This window comes from Convolutriloba macropyga, chromosome 6, assembly GCF_964194025.1.
Source record: "Convolutriloba macropyga chromosome 6, txConMacr16.3, whole genome shotgun sequence".
In the NCBI taxonomy this organism is placed as follows: Eukaryota; Metazoa; Xenacoelomorpha; order Acoela; family Convolutidae; genus Convolutriloba; species Convolutriloba macropyga.
In genome coordinates this window covers 54352732-54373305 of record NC_134473.1, presented here as the reverse complement: position 1 = coordinate 54373305, position 20574 = coordinate 54352732, and the positions used below count along the sequence as shown (strand labels likewise).

Sequence of the window (20574 nt, the reverse complement as noted above, 5' to 3'; positions counted from 1 at the left end):
CGATAACGATTAGCAAGAGAGGCAACTAAGACAAGAGCAAAGTTCAAATACCGTTCAAATGTAGAAGATCTATATTTTGAAGAAGCTGAATTAATTTAGAGTGAAACATTTTTGTTTGACGAAGTATGACAACATAGCAAGACAAACGCTGAACTACATTTAACAGAGTTCAATCAATTAGGGACCTGCCGATCAACATTTGTCCAGCACAAATCAAACTACTACAGTAACAAAGCATATGATCCTATATGCACAAGAATAAACAAAAAACCCAAATAAAAAGCAAATTGAAACCAAATATAAAAACCTCTTATCCAACAAATAGAGTGTAAAAACACATCATAAAAACATTCACATTTCGCGACCTTGAAATAATTACACAAAGAGACAATCTTGTGGAAATCAACAACAATGCGAAAAGGGGCAAAAAATGAGAAAACTTTTTGAAAACCAATTGTGTCAAAATCAAAGAAAACATTAGCAGTGAAATCAAAAAGTTAAATCTCTCATTGACCTTTCATTAGCAACCGATGGCCATTTTAATTATCGAGACTAAGTTATAAGACAAAAGTATCAACAAAAAAGGGGCAACTAAAATATTAGCTAATAATTTTTGAGAGCAATTCGTTAACTCGCTTCAAAAGCGCTTGAATATCAAAAAATCAGAAACATGATTAAGGAGACTAGGTGATAGGTAAAAAAATAGGGTAAAACTCAAAAAATCACCGGCTATGACGATCAATTTAGAAATGACTCAGTCATCTTCTTTCTATTTCAAATTGTGATATCAAGTGTGTACATTATTAGAGAGAAACTCATTCTCGTCCACCTTCAAAAACATTCATAAACATGTTGAAGTCAGGAGTTTTATGGAAAGCAGTGTTTAATCTGAAAGATTTATCATTCGAAAGCCCTTACAGAGTAGAATATCTACAAGAAAGGTTTTTATTTCTTTTGTTGGCATGTGAGGATTTTAAAACAGCTCAGTTCTTGGTTTCTTCAAAAAACAGCTGGAAGTTGAGCGAAATACTAAAACTCATTCAATTTCTCAGATCCATTTTCAATAAATTTCCAATTTCTAACAAAACAACATTATGTATGAAAACCCCTTTCATCATAGAAATATTACTGAAAGTTGATTGAACATCGGTTTCGATGCAAAAATACAAGGTTTCAAAAATGTAGGTTTTCCCTAAAAACGGAGGGAAATGTAACCAAACCGATAATGAAGTTCGTAAAACTTTCATATCTCAGGGCAGAACTTTTCATTTCAAACAAAAAGCACATCCTAATGTCTGCTTTTCTTTGCTTAAAAGTGTGCAAATGTTGCTTCAATAAGATTGCCGCAAAACAGCCAGCAATGTTTCCTACCACCCTGATTGGGATTGAAAAAGGACAAAAAAATAATACCTTGCAGAAAACATTTTAAAAACGCAAACTATTTTGATGTAATCTTGTAGTTTGACATACTCTTGTCTCTTAATCAGGACTTCAAGGGACTATGGTACCAATCACAATAAGCATGAGAGGTGGCATTTAAGACTTATAAGAGCAAAGTTCAAGTACCGTTCAAATGTTGAAGACTTAAATGTCGAACAAGCTGAAATGTAAAGGGAAGCAAAATTTTGACGAAGTAAGGCAACATAGCAGGACAAACATTGAACTAAATTTTAAAAAATTCAATCAACTAAGGACCTGACAACCAACATTTGTCCTGCAAATTCAAACTACAACAGTCAACAAAGCACAAGATCCTATATGCACCAGAAAAAAACCTCCAAATTAATTATGAACCAATTATAAAAACTTCTTATCCAAAAATTATAGTGTAAAAACACTTCAAGTAGTATTGATATTTCGCGTCCTTAAAATGATTACACAAAACAACAATCTTCTGGAAATCAATAGCAATGCGAAAAGGGGCAAAGACTGAGAAATTTGCAAAAAAATTTTGAAAACCAAATTTATCAAAGTCATAGAAAATATTAGCTGTGAAATCAATAAATTAAACTTTTCATTGAAGTCTCATTAGCAACCGATGGCCATTTTAATTATCGAGACTAAGTTATAAGACGAAAAAATGAAACAAAAAGGGGGCAACTAAAACATTAGCTATAAATTTTAGAGAGAAAATAGTGTCCAAGTTCTAAAAAATACTGACCATGAGTGCAATTCGTTAAATAGCTTCAAAAATGCCTGAATATCAAAAAAAACAGAAACATGATTAAGGAGACTCAGTAATCAGGCAAAAAAATAGGGTAACAATTAAAAAATCACCTCCTATGACGATCAATTTAAAAAAGTCAGTAAACTGCTTTATATTTCAAATTCTGTTTTCAAGTGTGTGCATTGTTAGAAACATATTCTCGCCCACCTTTGATAACATTCATTGACATATTAAAGTCTGGTTTTCAAAGCAGTGCTTTTTCTGAAAAAAATAAAGACTGATCATTTGAACGACTAATTAATAAGTTGATATCAGCCTTTTTTTCATCCGTACGATAAGAACGAAAAGAGAAAACTTAAAAGAACGGCTCAGAAATCAGGTCAAAAAACCACACTTAAGTTTTCTGAAAGGGTTCAGCATTAGTATTCTGATACTTCTAATGAACAATCCAATACCGCCAAAACCAGCCACCTTCTGATAACATCAAAGAATGATTATAAAAACAACAAAAGTTGACGCAGCCGTCAGAAAATCTAGAAAACAGTAAAAAGCAACAGAAAAAAATACATAGCTGCTCATTTACAATTTCACAACAACTAATATTACACGTTACCAAAGAAAAACTACTAAACACATCTTTCTGGTGAACAGCATTAATTGATACAAACCGGCCAACGTCAAGCGAATTGCGCTCGAGAGACTGGTGAGGCTCGAAAAAACTTTATGGTGCAAAACTCCACACTAGGGAGGGGTTCGAACAGACAAACTTCCGTTTATAAGTCTTCACTGCACCACAAGAGCTACGTACTCTTCGTCCAAATCGGTTTTATTTGTTGAACGCATAACGGGCCGAATATTATGTAATAATTATGTTATTTTTTACAAACGATACATTGATAATCGTTACAACAACGACTGCGCACAGATATTGCATTTATAATGCATTGCAGTGTACGAGAGAAAAAAATATCAAATTATAAAGCTCTGGTGACTTCGAGCCCCAGTAGACCGCTGTCCATGACCAAGCCTCTCATCCGCTATGGTATGTAATCTAAAAGCTGCGGGCAGTTCCCCCACCGGGCCTCAAGTGACAACTTATAATACGGCTATCTCAAAAAACTTTGGCTGGTGACCAATTTTTCAATTTTGGCTTGCTTACCTAAAACGAAGGAGTTAAGAAATAGCTGAAAAAATTATAAATTCCGATCCATTTTGCCCTAATATCCTAGGAAAACCCAGTTTTCATTAAAACACCAACTTCTGAGTAGAACAAAATCCACATTGAAATAACAATGAAACCATTTCATTAACTAACTTCAGTAGTGCCTGCCTATCAAACAATCAGAAACAAGCTTAAGGAGATTAAGTGATAAGGTAAGAAGAAAGACAAAACAGGATACGACTCTTAAACATATTTAACTAATTTTCATTGAAAATAAGTTGTGATAAAGTAGATTACCATAGACATAAATTGAAACTATAAAATGATTTTTCTAACGCCTCATTCGAGATCTAGGAAAACCTGTCATTAAGGAGACTAACTGACAACACAAAAAAGTACAAAAAGGCCTATTAAATTCACTTATAGTTTATAGAAGCAAACAGTGTCTAAGTCACATCAACCATTAGCTGCCCTTGGATGAAATGAAAAAACTACAACAATGGATTATTAGAATACGTGCATAACCTTTTGAAACCATTGATTAAAAAATCAGGAGCTAAAAACAGCAAAAATAGAAGTCAAATTGCCGAAAGATTTGTTTTCAAAAACAAAAATTTTTTCAAACACCGGTTTCCTACTCCCCTTTCAAGAATTTTGAAAAAAAACTGAAAATTACTCGCGTTTTCGCTCCATTACTACTCCAACTTTAAAATCTCACTCTAATTAGACATCAAGAAGTCGAAAAAAATATGAACAGCTTTTGAAAAAAAAACCGGGCAGCAATACAATCCAAATCATTTGGATTGTAAAAAACGGTGCGCTATAAAAGCTGGCAGAGATGAGGGCGGCTATCAAACTATACTTCTTCGCTTATTAGCGTAAACATCTCTTTTTGCATTCATCGAAAAATTCACGGATAACAAAAATTAAATTTAAAAAAAAAATTGAATGAAACATATATGAGACGTACTCTGATTAAATTACAGAAATTGGACTTCTCGCAGCATTTTTTATAAAATCTTTTTTTCATAAATGTTAAATATCAAATTTACAAACTGGGTTTTTTAAACCAATTGAAACATCATTTCAGACTTCATTAAACAGATATACAAACTTGAATCTGTAGTTAAAAATGGAGGCAAATTCAACATTACAAAAAAGTTGTTCGCAATGACAAATCCTTAAATTTTCTTTCAAAGCACTTTTTAGTCAACATTAGTTAGGTAAAAAAAGATTGTTGATTTTTTGACAATCCGTGGATTTATTTCAGTCAGCAAAAACCGCTGCAATAGGAAAAATCGCTGCAAAAACCTTTCGCCTTTTTGTTATTTTGTATGCATATTATGTTAATGCTGTTTCCACATTAACAAAAAAACATTAAAAAGCTGATATCTGATTGAATTAAACATATCATTTTCAGAGTATCTAGAAGTTCTTTGGTGCAGCATTAGTAGACGCATTTTTTTCAAGAATTTGCCAATAGTTAGATCATAGCCCACAGCCGTCGGTGTTCATTGTATTTGAACACCTTTTACTGAATATGAATTGGGAAATTAAAGTTTCACAAAACTTTTCTACCTTAAGGAATATAGCTTTTAAGTTACCCTTCCGTAGACGCATCATCGGCTCTGACAATAAATTTATAAACGAGTCAGTAATCTGCTTGACATTTCAAATTCTGTTTTCAAGTGTGTACATTGTTACAGAGAAACAAATTCTCGGCAACCTCATTTACATTCATTGACATATTGGAGTTTTATCGAAACCAAAGCTTTTTCTCAGAAAAAATTAAAGAAAGACTGATCATTTGAACGACTAATTAATAAGTTGATATCAGCCTTCTTTTCATCCGTATGATAAGAACGAAAAGAGAAGTTAAAAGAACGGCTAAAAAATCAGGTCAAAACCTCACTTTAATTTTCCGAAAGGGTTCAGCATTAGTATTCTGACACTTCTGATAACCAATCCAATACGGCGTTCCCAAATAAACCACCTTCTGATAACATCAAGAAATGAGTATAAAAACCGCATAAGTTGAGGCAGCCGTTGGAAAATCCAGAAAACAGTACCGGACAAAATACATAGCAGCTCATTGACAATTTCAAGCAACTAATATTACGTGTTACTGGAGAATAACTACTAAACACATCTTTGTCATAAACAGCATTCATTGGTGCACAAACTGACTAACGTCCAGCGAATTGCTCTTGAACGACTAGCGAGGCTCGAAACTTTTATGGTGCAAAACTTCAGACTAGGGAGGGGTTCGAACAGTCACACTCTCGGTTGAGAGTCTGTTTCAAAGTGCGACACGAGCTCTGTACTCTTAACTCACATCCGTTTTATTTGGTGAACGCAAAAAGAGCGGAAGCAAAAAGGTAAGCCGAATATCATGTAATAGTTATGTAATCTTTCACAAATAATACATTGTTAATCGTTACAATCAAGACAGCGCATAGAATATGCAATTTATTATTGAAGTGCACGAGAGAAACAAGAATAAGGCCAATTTAAAGAGATCTAGAGATTTTGGGCCCCAGCAGACCAGTGTTGACCATGCCTCTCATCCCCTGTGGTATGTAATCCAAAAGCCTCGCCCACCGGCCCGCCAGCGAAATTTATAATTAGCCTATCTCAAAAAAAATTGACTTACTTGACCCATTTTTCAAAATTAACCTAACCACCTCAGTTTCATTTTAGCAGGACTTAGTTTCTGAATGTGCGCAATTCAAATCATTCAAGAAAAATGAAGTGAAGCGTGAAACAGTCACTCAAAGTGAAATCGAAAGAGTGTCCTCGAAGAACTGTGTCAAGCAGGTTTTTCACTGAAAAACACACACGTTTACAATAATTGCTTCCAACGTCGTTCGGAAGCTATTAAAAAAAGAGCAAAAAGTGAGGCATTCCGAATTAGCTCTTCATTAGTCAGCTATGTTATCGAATTTTCTCACTCAAAAAATTATGAATTCCGATCCATTTTACACTACTATCCTTGGGAAAACCCAGTTCGACATCTTCGCAGAAAGAAACGAAATACACAAATCCATATATTCTGATCTGCAAGGGTTTTCAAATGATACCATTTATGTCTTTCAATATTTCGAGGGTTTAAAATTTACAGAACAAAAAATACAGGCTATCACATAGTTCCTTCCCACATATAAGGTCGGAACGGCAATCGAGACATATCAAAAGAAACTTACCGTATTCCAAAAACATCCGAAACGAGCCAACAAATTACATTGCTTCACTTAAACATTCTCGTTATAATATCAAAAGATACAAATTTGAATGCTACTGAAACTAAAAAATGTTACATACGTTTATTTACTGGTGCGACTTTTCTCAGAAATACAATGATCATGTAATATTAAATACTATAATACGGTGCTAGGAAAATTGGCCGACAGGGCGTTTAGACGACAAGGAAAAAATGGGAAATTTAGCCGACAATTTTATCATAATTGGTCATAAAAGTCTCATTGGTCCATAAATCAGTAGTTCGGTTGTGATAGATTCATATCAAGTCCCACGGGCCGCTGAGGCATGGCCATGGGCCGCTGAGGCATGGCCATGGCCCGCGAGGCATGGCCAGATGCGGTTAAATACCTTTGCTACACTAGTTGATAGACCTTCGTTACATTAGTTGATGAAAAAACTGCGGTATATTTATCCGCTTACGAAATAGTGTTTTAAATTGACCAATCACAGCTTCACAATAAGTTTTATTGCTCATTTTACTTAAATTGTCGGCTAAATTTCTCATTTTTTAGTTGTCGGCTAAACGCCCTGTCGGCCAATACGGCGGCCGCCCTATAATACGTATAGCTGAGTAGTTGAAACTGGTAGCAGTAAAGCAAGCCGAATTATGAAAATGCAAAGCAAGCCGAACCTTTATATGGATTTATTATGCGTTGTCTCGGTGGGTGCTCTTCGCTTCGATTTTCAACCCCCCCCCCCTCCCGTTGATTTTTAAATTACATACCAGAGCGAATAAAAGGCATCGCAATGGACCGTCCTCTGCATGTGCGCACGGTAGTTGAATAGACTACAAATTGGAATTCTATGGTCCGTTTTCCTTGTAACGGCCAACAATACATTAATTCTGAGCGATTAGGTAACTGTTATGTTACTTACTTTAGGCTTACTGCTATATCGTCTTATCATTATTTCGGCTTATTTGGTTTTCTTCATTTAAACCATCACGAGCTCGCCGCTTAAAATAGAAGTACAAAACAAAACAACCAAAACGCAACCAATGCAGAGTTTGAAAATAAAAATTTAAACGTGATTTGAAAACAAACAGTTCTGATCAATCTGAACGATAACCATTTCTCAGAAATTTAATTCGAAAAAACTTTTTTGTACTTGCATGAACTTTAACTCAGCTCTTACAAAATGACGGCAGTGAAAGAACTGCTACACTAAGACATTTTTTTTGTCACACCAAAATTTTGATTTCAAATTAAATTGCATTCTGCAACTTCAGTTTATCCAATACAACATTCTTTCTCAATTTTGCCAGGTTTACAACTTTTGTGTCACGCGCTGAAAAAATGATGGAATTCAAAGCTTTCAAAGCATCGTCCAATTTTTTCTGTTTTTCTAGTATGAAAGCTTGATTTAACTTTGTGTACAATAGTTCTTTTGCCATTTCTGTAGACGTCATTCCTCGGTTTCTTTGGTTCGTGTAAGCAATATACACTAGTTGATAGACCTTCGTTACATTAGTTGATGAAAAAACTGCGGTATATTTATCCGCTTACGAAATAGTGTTTTAAATTGACCAATCACAGCTTCACAATAAGTTTTATTGCTCATTTTACTTAAATTGTCGGCTAAATTTCTCATTTTTTAGTTGTCGGCTAAACGCCCTGTCGGCCAATACGGCGGCCGCCCTATAATACGTATAGCTGAGTAGTTGAAACTGGTAGCAGTAAAGCAAGCCGAATTATGAAAATGCAAAGCAAGCCGAACCTTTATATGGATTTATTATGCGTTGTCTCGGTGGGTGCTCTTCGCTTCGATTTTCAACCCCCCCCCCCTCCCGTTGATTTTTAAATTACATACCAGAGCGAATAAAAGGCATCGCAATGGACCGTCCTCTGCATGTGCGCACGGTAGTTGAATAGACTACAAATTGGAATTCTATGGTCCGTTTTCCTTGTAACGGCCAACAATACATTAATTCTGAGCGATTAGGTAACTGTTATGTTACTTACTTTAGGCTTACTGCTATATCGTCTTATCATTATTTCGGCTTATTTGGTTTTCTTCATTTAAACCATCACGAGCTCGCCGCTTAAAATAGAAGTACAAAACAAAACAACCAAAACGCAACCAATGCAGAGTTTGAAAATAAAAATTTAAACGTGATTTGAACACAAACAGTTCTGATCAATCTGAACGATAACCATTTCTCAGAAATTTAATTCGAAAAAACTTTTTTGTACTTGCATGAACTTTAACTCAGCTCTTACAAAATGACGGCAGTGAAAGAACTGCTACACTAAGACATTTTTTTTGTCACACCAAAATTTTGATTTCAAATTAAATTGCATTCTGCAACTTCAGTTTATCCAATACAACATTCTTTCTCAATTTTGCCAGGTTTACAACTTTTGTGTCACGCGCTGAAAAAATGATGGAATTCAAAGCTTTCAAAGCATCGTCCAATTTTTTCTGTTTTTCTAGTATGAAAGCTTGATTTAACTTTGTGTACAATAGTTCTTTTGCCATTTCTGTAGACGTCATTCCTCGGTTTCTTTGGTTCGTGTAAGCAATATAGTGCATAAGATGATCAGGCTTTTCCGAATCTGATAAGCATTCTAGTTGCTGATATATAAAATCATTTATAACCTGAACAACCAAAAGGTCGCTCTTCTGTTCGTCTGGGATAGCTAAAAAACTAGCAGGGCTGCTAAAAAAATTTCTAGTCAAATCTTCGAAAATCTCCAGCGCAGACGTGGCAAATTTTTTCAGGTCTGGTGCATCTTTCTGGAGCATGTGCTTCATATTACATGTAACTCGGACATAGCTTGCGATGTACTCCAGAGCCATTCGGCTGTAAGAATAATGCTCAAACATCTCTAAGTCACTCCAAGCTTCAGATTTTCGGAGTCCGCAAATTTGGGAAGAACAAAATAACAAACCTTCGATACCCTTTTCCAATTCGTCTTCAAGAATCGCGATTAACGAGAGATAATAAGTCAGGTTAATCACTAGAAAATCATTATGAGTTTTATTTAACTTTCTACACAAGCTCACTGCTTGTGTTAAATATTGCTTTGCTTTCTTCGTATCATTTTTGTTGTAACATTGAATGGCTTCAACTTGAAGCAAAAACGCCCTCAAATAATCCGAAAGTGACTGTTCTTTTAACCAATCTTCGACTGAAAGCAACGACGAAGATTTCTCGGCCTGAAAATACTCGATTTTCTTCCTCTGAAGGAAGGATAACTCGTTCTTGATAGCACTAAAACCAGGTAGAACAGATTGCCGGTTGTTTCTCGCCTTCCTTATTTGATAAATAAGCCAAAAACTAACAAAACTGACTGAGACTATTGGCCAGTTGATTCGAATCATTTCAGCTCTATTCATGTCTTTGCGGTAGTACCGAGAACCATCGGTAAGCTTAATGAGCCGCTCTTTCGGACTGGAATTTGATGACAACTTTCTAACCAGCCTGAACATTATTCACCTGAATTATAGACTGCATGCTTATGTCAAAACAATACACGATTATGAGCAAAAAAGCATTTCTCTATGCGCTGAAACCTTATGAATACACGCAACTTGATAAATATACGATTTCAGCACTTCTCATATGAACAATCTGATTCTTACTGAGAATTCCCAATGCCAGGCAAAAGGAGGTGGTGGTCAAGCAAGCCGATAGGCTAGCAAGCCCAATTTTGAAAAAAAAAACAAGTCAACTAATCCAAAAATTTGCGAGATAGCGCTATTATATCGTCTCTGGCGGTGCAGTGGGCGATAAACATCCGATGGCTTCCAGATCAAATTCCACAGCGGATGAGAGACATGACCATGGAAAGCGGTCTGCTGAGGACTCGCAACCACTGGATGCCTTAATAATGAAGACATAATAAAATGAAAACATTATAAAATGAAACCACTAAGCTCTGCCTGGTTTGCAACAGCTGACAATGTATTATTTCTGCAAAATACAACTTTCGACTTCCGGTGCGTTCAACAAGGAGGATGATTTGATGACGCGCCTACATAAACATTGTTAATTTCCAACAAAACTCAACAGTAGTAAGCACTCTTGAATTCACAAAGTTAATTGTTCCGACCTCAATGTACCGGCCTGGCCTTTTTTTCTTTCATTTTTACACCCTCCCCCCCCCCCCTAAAATTTATTGCAAAGATCAGCTTGGTTATCAGAATTTTGGACACTCAGAAGAAAAGGAGCAACAAACAATTCGAATAGCTGTGATTTGATAAGGATTGTATGAGCTTACTGAATGCGAAAGACAACCCCTGGACCAGGAAAGAACGATTGTCAAAAATTTCACAAAGCAACAGCGCAATGCTCTTGTTGGAATATGAAAACCATGACAGTAAAATAACATAAGATCGCCAATGATTCCCATAACACCTATTGGGATTCAGGGAACAAAAACCATGGCAAAAATTGATTTTTGTTTAATAATTTAAATTGATTTTTTAGTTATGCTTATTCATGTTTCTTAATGAAAGGATGCAGGGACTAGTATGAATGACAGAACGCATTAATGATTTTAACTGAAACTTATAAGAACAAAGTTAAAGTAGCGGGCATTTCAAATTGGGCTTTATGGTTTTATCCCGTTTCTAATTTGAATTCGTTTTTCGATAATGATTCTGTCACTTTGCTGAGCAACTGCTATTTAAAAGCATTTTGAGCAGAAGGAGCGCAACAAGAAACTAGCCGTGGGAAGTCGAAAATATTTCACGCAAAATACAAGCTGTGAACTGAGGTAAAGCGAAACAAACTTTTTTCGACGTACAAAATAAAACATAGCAGGACAAGTCCTGAAATAAAAAAGAAATGAATGCAACACTAAAAATTACTGTACCTGACCAGCAGAGCAATTAAACCGCCAGACAAACAGATAAGAATTAGTTCCTCAAGTCCAGAGAAATAGGAACAAAGGCATTCAAAATGTATATACTTTTGGGATCATTGTGCTGAAAGCCTAAGCGTTGAATTTAATGATCCACTAGAGCTTCTGGTGCCAAATTGTCAGCGCAAAAATCTAATACTAAATTTCATGAATCGACGCAACACCAGGTTTGAAAAATGTCATCTACTAGAGCTCACAAAAAAATGAAAACAACAAAATATTCCAAAACTTCAAAAACTTACTTGCTCCAACCTCATAGCATCTAAGTTGCATCCTAGCACAGATCTTTCTGCACAAAGAGGCAAACAGAAGCAGGAACGACGAAAAACTTTAATTTGGAAAAATTGGCGCTCTTGACGCTAATATCTAGAAAGTTCTTGACGCTAATATCTAGAAAACCGAAAACTATGACACTAAATTATATGAATTGAAAAATTCAAAAACCTTTTAGAAGCTTCATGACCCCTACAGATCGAAAAACTGAAAAGGTTAGGAAAACTTTTCAAAAAATTAGAAAAAATGCCAAAAAACGGCTCCAAATTTATGAAACTGTAATCTTAAAATGCATCTCATTGTCCCAAAAGTATCCAGCAATTCATCCCCGATTTCATAAAAGTTTTATTGGTCTCTTAAGATTTTTAAACAAAACTAGAAAAACGACAAAAACTTCAGAGAACTTCATAATGGCAATTCATTTCCTTTTCTATTTCCATTTTTCTATTTTCATATGTTTTTTCTGTCTCTGGAAGCTATCCAGTAAAACCACATCAAGCTCGTAGAAGCTTCATTGGCCCATGCGGAATAAGAACGTCTAAAAATGAAAAACTTTGAGAGACGCCCAACATTGTGATATCAAAATCTGTAAAACCATTTCTCTGTCTGTAGAGACTATCTAGTAAACTATCTTAAAGCTCTAAAAAAATTTTCATTGGCCCTAAAAAACAAAACAGAAAAAGAACTAAAAATTTCAAATTTCAAAATGTATTTAAAAGACGGTAAAGTTCTTGATTACGATATTTTCAGAACCATCCCATTGGGTGTTTCAACTACTAAATTCTATAGCGCAAAAAATAGAAAAAATCTTGATTGCTTTATTTAAAAAAATGTACCATTTTGGGCTCAAAAACTAAAAATCGACCCTCTCGAATTTAGGCCTTCCCATCACGTTCAGCACTCTAAAAACATGATAGACTAATAGAGCCAACTTAGGACCTCTTATGATATTTAATGCCCGCTGGGCGCTACCTGTTTCTCCCGTTTACAAGTGTCAAAGTCATGGAAAATGTAAGAGAACATCTTACAAAAAAGACAGCACAAATACAATCCAAATTCTTTAGAGAGAGAGAGAGAGAGAGAGAGAGAAAGACTTAATTCCCGATTAAGGGCCAATAAATAAAAATCAATGAAATTCATTTCTACTATTTAATATTTACAGAGCTCGTACAAGTGGGGCAATTGCAACAAACAAACCATGAGCATCAAAAACAGGGATTGAAAAATGGAATGATGGATTCAAAATGTTCAACAATCTTGTTTATCTTGAAGTAGTCATCATCGATTATCCCATGACGATAGAAAAAGTTAATCATGTTAATGGACCGTTCGTAGAAAGATCCATTGGCTACTTTACGTTTGAGTTTGAACTTGTTTCTCCGTCTTCTCGTCACACCAAGAGATAAAACTTCAACATTATCACAGAAGTCGCTCAATAGCTTCCTTTGAGCCAACATCCGGCAGTCCTCAATTTGGATTCGAAAGGCCATCGGTAGGATTTTATATGTGAGAAGAGTGTCCAAGTAGTTCCTAGAATTCCCGTAAACCCATCTCAAGCACTTTTCTTGGATATTCTCGAAAGCCCTGAGGTCTGCAAGGGACAAGCAACAGATTTGAGAGCCATAGAGGAGTATTGGAACAACATAGGCGACATAGAGCTTGTACTTGATATGTGATGGAGTGCTCCAAGGTATAGTATTTTTAAGCTTGTAGAAAGCTCTGCGGCTGTTGGAGACTTTACATTGAGTATGCGTGTTCCATTTAAACCTCCTGTTGACGTAAACTCCAAGATCCTTCACACACTCTTGTTGGGGAATTGTGATGTTGGCGTACTCTAACACGGGCTCGACAGTCCCAAAAGTTTGGAAGAAGCGCAAAAACAGCCGGTTGATAAGCTCAGGGCGGCTATCAAGCAAACATGCCCGAATAACGTCGGGCGCACTGCTCTCAAACTTGCGAGCGGTTAACTTCGGTAGCAGCCAGCTGGGGCTTTTGGGGATGCTAGCATTAGACCGTTGGGGTGAGCGGTTCCCGAGTTTTTGGATCGAGCGATGGGAAGTAGGGTTGGACAGGGAGGCAAAGCGCAAGGTGGAGCAAACTGGACAGGTAGTGTTGGGAGAGGGGGCGTGAGTCGTGCGGGGTGACTGAGGGGGTCAACCTTTTAAGATAACAAACTGCCCTTCACATCATGTAAAGTGGTCAGAAAAAAATCGGCCAAGCGCAAAGTCGCATAAAAAGACACAGGACTAATATAATGTAGTAGTAGTAGTAGTAGTAGGAGAGTCTTTAGGGTCGGAGCCCTCGGGTGTGGAACCCTTCAGTTTTCGTTTGGCACGAGTTTTTTCATTGGTTTGCAGATTCCACAGTTGCATAGAAGTCTCCAGGTGCAGCTGTCGAGTTCGTTGTAGCTTCTGTGGAAATAGTTTCGGTACATCTCTGTCAGAAGTTTCTTCGTCATTGGCTTCTCCGTTGTCCTACTGATGATGTTGAATAGCTTTGTGGCTCTGAAGAAAAAATTTTCGTCTGATTTATGTAGTCGGTGTTTGGGGAGTTCAAATTCCTGCTTTTGTCTTGTTTCGTTTTCTTTTCGCTTTGGCAGTTTGTCTTCGGGGACGTAGTATTTGCCTTCTAGGATTGAGAGGAGATAGAGGACATCGTGCATTTCCATGTACATGGAGAGTGGGAGTATTTTCAGCGTTTCGAGTCTTTGATGGTATTCGTCGTTTCCACCGCATATCCACTTTGTTGCCTTTTGCTGGATCTTCTCGATTGATTTCATGTCAGTCTTCGAAGGGTACCAGACTTGGGAGGCGTAAGTGAGTACGGGCACTACGTATCCTATGTAAGCGTTCAGTTTCGTTTCCATTGAGGTTCTGCTCGAAACATTTCGTTTGAGTGTGTAGAAGGCTTTCCACGCTTTGGTTGTTCTAAGTTGGCAGTTTGCGCTCCAAGAGAGATTTCGAGACATTACGACTCCGAGATCTTTTTGGGTGGCAACGGTTTCAAGACCTGCTTCGTCACGCTGGGCTAGATCCCCTCTGATGAGGAGAGTTTTACTTTTGCTAACATTTAGGTCCATATGGTTTGCTTTGCTCCATTTCTGTATTTCCCCGAGAGTGGTCTCGCATTCGTGTTCACCGTGGGTAATTGCTTTGAAATCATCCGCGTATCCGAAGGCCGGGATGTCTGAGATTTCTTCGGGGAGATCGTCAATGTAGATGATGAACATCAGAGGCCCCAAAATTGATCCCTGAGGTACTCCGCTGGTTACATTTCTGGTCTTTGATTTGCTTGTTCCAATTTTGACGCGTTGCGTTCGGTTTGTGAGATAGCTTTCGAGTAGTTGGAGTAGCTTTCCTCCGAGGCCAATGTTCTCGAGCTTCTGGATGAGTCTTTTGTGCGCTACTTTGTCAAAGGCTTTTCTGAAGTCAACATACAGAGTTCGAATGTCATTGCATTTTTTCGATTCAAGTTGCTGGTATAGTTCGTCTGTGAAGAGGATGAGTTGAAGTACTGCTGATCGTTTCTTTCTGAAACCGTGTTGGGAGTCAGAGAGGGTTCTTTCTATTGGTGGGTAAAGCCGTTCGAAGATGACTTTCTCGAAGACTTTTGAGACGTTCTTCAATAGACTTATTGGTCGATACTGTGTGATGTCTGCTTTGTCGTTTTCTTTGTAGATCGGGGTGATCTCACTTGTTTTCCAGCTCTCTGGGAATTTTCCTTTATTAAGGCAGGTTTGGAAGATAAGTTTGAGAGATTTTGCCAAAGCTGGGGCGTTTTTTAAGATTATATTTCCGATGTTGTCTGGGCCGCACGCTTTGTTTGCCTGGAGGCCCAACAGTTGTCTTTCGATTTCTTCTTCAGAAATTCTGAGGTAGTTGAGTCTCTGTTTTGGGTAGACTGAGGGTTCGTTGATTTTACCATCTTTGGTGAAAACGTCGGAGAAGAAGTCGTTGAAGAGATTGCACTTTTCACTATCGGTTGTGGCTGTTTTCTTTGTTTCTTGTCCATTTTGCACAACATTGTAGTACATTTCATCAGGGAAGTGTTTTGATTTGCGTAGGGATTTCAGGTATTTCTGTAGATCAGACATTCGGCGGCTTTTGAAGAGTTTGTCTTCGTAGACTGCCTGATCTGTCAGGATTTGCTCATTGAGGAGTTTTTCGCGTCGTTTTATCTTTATCAGGAGGTTGAGGGTCGGTGCTCTCTCGTATTTTCTTTTCATCGTTCCGAGGATCTTGAGTTCGTGTGATGTGGCAGAGGAAATCCATGGGGGAAGGTTTGCTCGGTGCTGGGTGACACGGGGGATTAGTATCTCAATTATCTTTTCGATCCATAGGTACCATTGGTCAACAAGTTCATCGACGTTGCTGAAGCAGTAGGGTGAAAAGGGATGGTCTCTGATGTGGCTGTTAAATTCTTTCCAGTCCACCTTGTGATATGCATGTTTCACTTTGGGGGCTGGTTTCGTAGCTGATATGTCGATGGAAATGGTTGTCCGGAATGCTTGATGGTCGGAGCATCTCTTTCCGTTGATTGAGTATTCCCGTGTTAGGTTTTTGTCGACTTCGGCAAGTTCAATGCTGTCAGGAGATTGGGTGAGGCATACATCCAGTGATTGATTTCGTTTGCAAGGCAGAATTTGCTGAAGTTGGTGGGTTTCAAAGTTGTTGAGAAGCGAAAGTTCGTAGTCATCATCTGAGAGCATGCTGTTCCAATCAGCTCCAGGGAGGTTGAGATCGCCGCTGACAATTAAGGTGTAACTATCCCGTTGTTTCATCTGTTTTTCGATTTCTTCCAGGGTTTCGTGGATTTGACTGGCTGGTGCCCTGTAAGGGCTAGATTTAGGAGGGTTGTACATGCAGCAAATTACAAGTGATTCAGTTGGAGTTTGTAACGCAATCGATACACTTTCCGAGTGCGTTGTGTTTTTCAGTCTGTAGTGAGGAATGTCTTTCACCGCAATGAGAACTCCTCCGTGTTTTGAGTTATGGTTTTCAGTAGGTCGGTCAGTTCTGTGGATTGTGTATCCAGTAAGGAAGAGTGCATTGTCAAGTACATCGCTTGTTAACCAGGTTTCCGTGAGACAGAGTACATCGTAGTTCCTCTTTGCTATTTCATTGGCAAAGATTTGTCGCCTTTGGAAGTCAAGCAGACTTCGCACATTGAAACTGAGTATTTGGAGTTTGTTTTTATTTTGTAGTCAATTTTGTTCCGGAGGTGAGCTGCTGCCAGTAGGAGTGACATCAACGTCAATCCATTTCTTGTTTTCTTTTTTCTGCAGTTTCAGATTGCGAATTCGCAAGTCTTTTAGGGTTATTTTCTCGACATCTATGAGGTATCTGCGCTTGATCAACAGAGCATTTTCAAGCTTTTTCTCGTCCGGACTGAGTTCTCGGCTCACGAAAATTGGTTTATCGTAGGTTGCAAGTTTGTGGGCGGACAGCAGGACAAGTCGCCGATGATGTTCACTGGAGAATTTTGCAATTATAGTTCTCGTTTTCTCATTTTCGTAGGTTCCAACGCGTTTTACATCATCCATTGGGCAGTCGATATCCATGTGGGCGAGGATTTCCTTTACTTTCAGAACATCTTCATCATAACGCTCTCTGGCGGTTTTTCCGGAGGATTCGGGAATCCCTCGGAAGCGTACCCCATCGAATGTTGGCTTTTCTCGGATGATCGGCTGTGCTGGTTGACGCACGGCTGGTTTTGTCGGCTCGGGCGGAGGGGACTTGATTTCCGCTCGGATTTTGGATATCTCAGATTTGACTTCATCGAAGCTCTTTGCTATTTCCGCCACGTCCGGGGATTCTCTACAAACTTCTGCTGACAAAGCTACTCTTACACAGAGAAAAGATTAAAAGGGAATGTTTGCAGTGCTAGATTAATATAAATTCTGCTTCATATTTTACATTACCCTACTTATTCAGTTCAGTCGGTTTATTTCAATCGGTTTATTTCAATCGGTTTATTTCAATCGGTTTATTTCAATCGGTTTATTCATTGAAGGACGGTTAAAACTGAGAAAACTAAGAAGCGTATATATGAGGCGATTTAAAATAAATTTAACTCCGACTGGCTCGAATTTGATGTGAAGTTCAATTTCTAATGAACTATAGGGCTTAAAATAATCCTTTTTCCGTAATTCAAAAACAATTAGCGGCCGCAAATACGAACTTAATATTTTGACGACTTTCCGCGGTAGACGATGAGCGAAGTTCAGAACTCGCTAAGCTCAACCACAAGTGAGCGAGACTCCTTGTTCTTTCTGTTGCTTTATAGACAAGCACTACATCAAGAGGATCACAGGATTTTCCACATTGTTTTCCACGTTCTGTACAATGTAGTCATAAATATTTTCTACGAACGAGAAAAACCATTATTTATTCTCGAATTTCTTCGAACAGGTCAGAAGTGAAAGACATTTGCATGCTAAAACTGCATACAACAATTGAAATCGCATTGAGCAAACTTACTTTGAATCTTATAGGATGAACAGTCAATGTGGTGATATCAAACCTTACAAAACCTAAATTACAGTAACTCTTTTTATTTGAAGACCTTGAAAAGTTGGGTTTTGAAAAGCTACTCGCGTCTGCACAACTGAATGCACTAAAAGTAAATTAAAAACGCATCATTCAACAATGTATATAAGCCACCCGTGCGCAATTGCATCATTCAACAATGTATATTAGCCACCCGTCTTCGGCTAATTGAGCGTTGCACTTGCTTAAAATGCAAATTTAGAAGTTAAATTATTAAGATCAATGTGAGGAAATGTTGGTTTAAATAACTTAAGTTTTAATAGAGTGGTTAGCTCTGATGGTAAGTTTGGTGTTCATGGAATGAATTTAATCCTCGCTTTCGTCGGCACCCAATATCAGTTCTATCATCGTGGTAAAATAACCAGGTCAACAAAGACGTGAGTTTCGTTGATTTGGCTCGAAGCCCGAGCTTTGTCTAATCAAAGGTCTTTTTTCTTTTCTGACACCTATCAACCCTGTGTCAGCTATAAAATGTAATAAATCAAATTTTAAACTATATCTTTAGCCTTGAAACCCAAGAGTTTTTAGTACATCTTTTTTTAAATACGTGTGACTCACTGCCCCCTTTAACAAGAATAGAGTGCACCACTCACTCAAAATCAAACGATATTTTCATTCACAGATCTTGTTATATGAACGTCTTACTATACGAAATGTTTTGTAGTATCATATGAAGTTTTACGACCAGTTTTCGTTGTTCATAACCTTTTCTGCCTCGTGCAGTCCAAATATGCTGTACGCTTCTCGAGCGGCATCATTTGTCAGAATCTGATATGACCAGTTGATGGTCTTGAAGAACTCTTCGTCTCCATCAGAATCAGGGTGCGTCAACAGGCTCATTTTGCGGTAGTGTTTCTTGATCTGATTCTTTGAAGCGGAAATTTTCACCAACAAAATATCAAAGCGTTGTAGGCCGGTTCATAATGTCTTCGTTTTGAACCTCGAATCAACATTTCTCCGTTGCCTCTGTTTTGGCAATTTCGTTTCTAAGAGCTATTTTTTGTCGACCAATGACAATCATTTTTCGGCATTCCTTGGCCAAATGCTGGTTACAGTGTTCCGGCTGCTCCAGCTCTGACCTCAATTGGTCATTCATCTTCTCCATTTTTTGATGGCTCGGACCTTTTTAGCAGCTTCGACTCACAAATAGGACATCTCTTGCTTCAATACCTTATTGGATTGCTCCTGCTCGGCATTTCTGGCTGCTGCTGCCTTCAAATTATCTGGTAGCGCCTCAAACTCGTCGCTCCATTTGTCCAATACTTCTTTTGTTGCATCTTTGGTCCTGTTGCAATGGTTATCCAGTTCCTGTCGAAGCTCGACGAGGTCTTCTTGAAGTGAATTAGTACTCTTCAACTTCTCTAACTGCGAGCACTGGTTTCGCATTTCCACTTCAGTCTGCAGAGCACACGACCAAATATTGGCGGGTGCCAGAAGTTCTATCGTAGATACTTTTCGAGAAATAATTTTCCACAATTCTGGCATGCAGTACACATGTTCACCAATCTTTGGAATCTCGTTGCCGCTATATTGAAAAGAAAAAAAAATTTAATTCTTAACTTTATTGTTATTTTCAATCTTGAACTCGATTTTTGCTTTTTTTCCTTTCTTTTTTGAACTCGAACTCAAGACGTTCCTGTTTTTTTTGGTCTTGAATTCAAGACAAATTTTTGGTTTCGAACTCGAAACGTTCCTTCCTTTTGGTCTTGAACTCAAAACAACTTTTTTCTTTCTTTCTTTCTTTCTTTCTTTTCTTTTTTTTTCAACAACTTTCTCTTTTAAGGACTCTTTTTCATCAATCAATTTCTTTTGTTCTCGGCGCTCATTTCTTAATTTGAGTATTTGATTATACATCCGTGTTCCCGTTATAAGGTCAAGATTCCGCATTAACTGTTGCCAAGACGCTCCAATAATAACTAGTCCCAAATAGATGAACAACTTTGGACAATTTTTCACGAATTGAAAAATGGGGTAGACTTTCAAGACTGACACAGCAATGTCCATCGCTTTTAACCAAACGTATGAGATTTCGGTTTTGAATTTCAAAAATTTGTTACTTTATTTGCTAGAAAAATTTTCTGTTGAATCTGGTTGTTCCAGTGAATAAAATCTTTGTGACTGTATTTTCCATCCAAAACTTGGAATGCCTCCCGACTGATAATTCCATTACTATTATGGCAAATTGTTCAAGCATTTTGACTCTGTTTTACGTCATCACTTACATTTAGGTTACTATTCATCAAACAATGATATATCTCACGATTGACTTCCTTCAGCGTTTCTCCATATTGTTGA

The 20574-nt window shown here is 37.6% G+C and overlaps 2 protein-coding genes across 2 annotated transcripts in view; both read right to left on the bottom strand.

Annotated features, from left to right (window-relative positions):
• The window catches only part of LOC142341769 (uncharacterized), a 96401-nt gene extending 89747 nt beyond the window's left edge, over positions 1 to 6654 (bottom strand). The window contains exon 1 of the mRNA XM_075392989.1: positions 6533 to 6654. The gene's annotated coding sequence lies outside the window, so the exon portion shown is untranslated. The remainder of the gene's footprint in view (positions 1 to 6532) is intronic.
• Positions 6655 to 14048: 7394 nt separating this feature from the next.
• LOC142341348 (uncharacterized) lies at positions 14049 to 16592 on the bottom strand. Its single transcript, XM_075392275.1, has one exon. The coding sequence runs from the start codon at positions 16590 to 16592 to the stop codon at positions 14049 to 14051; it is 2544 nt and encodes an 847-aa protein (XP_075248390.1).
• Positions 16593 to 20574: the final 3982 nt, after the last annotated feature.

What these genes read in the sequence shown, in the direction of transcription:
- LOC142341348 (XM_075392275.1), bottom strand. Translation starts at nt 16,592, where the DNA reads ATGTACAACCCTCCTAAATCTAGCCCTTACAGGGCACCAGCCAGTCAA.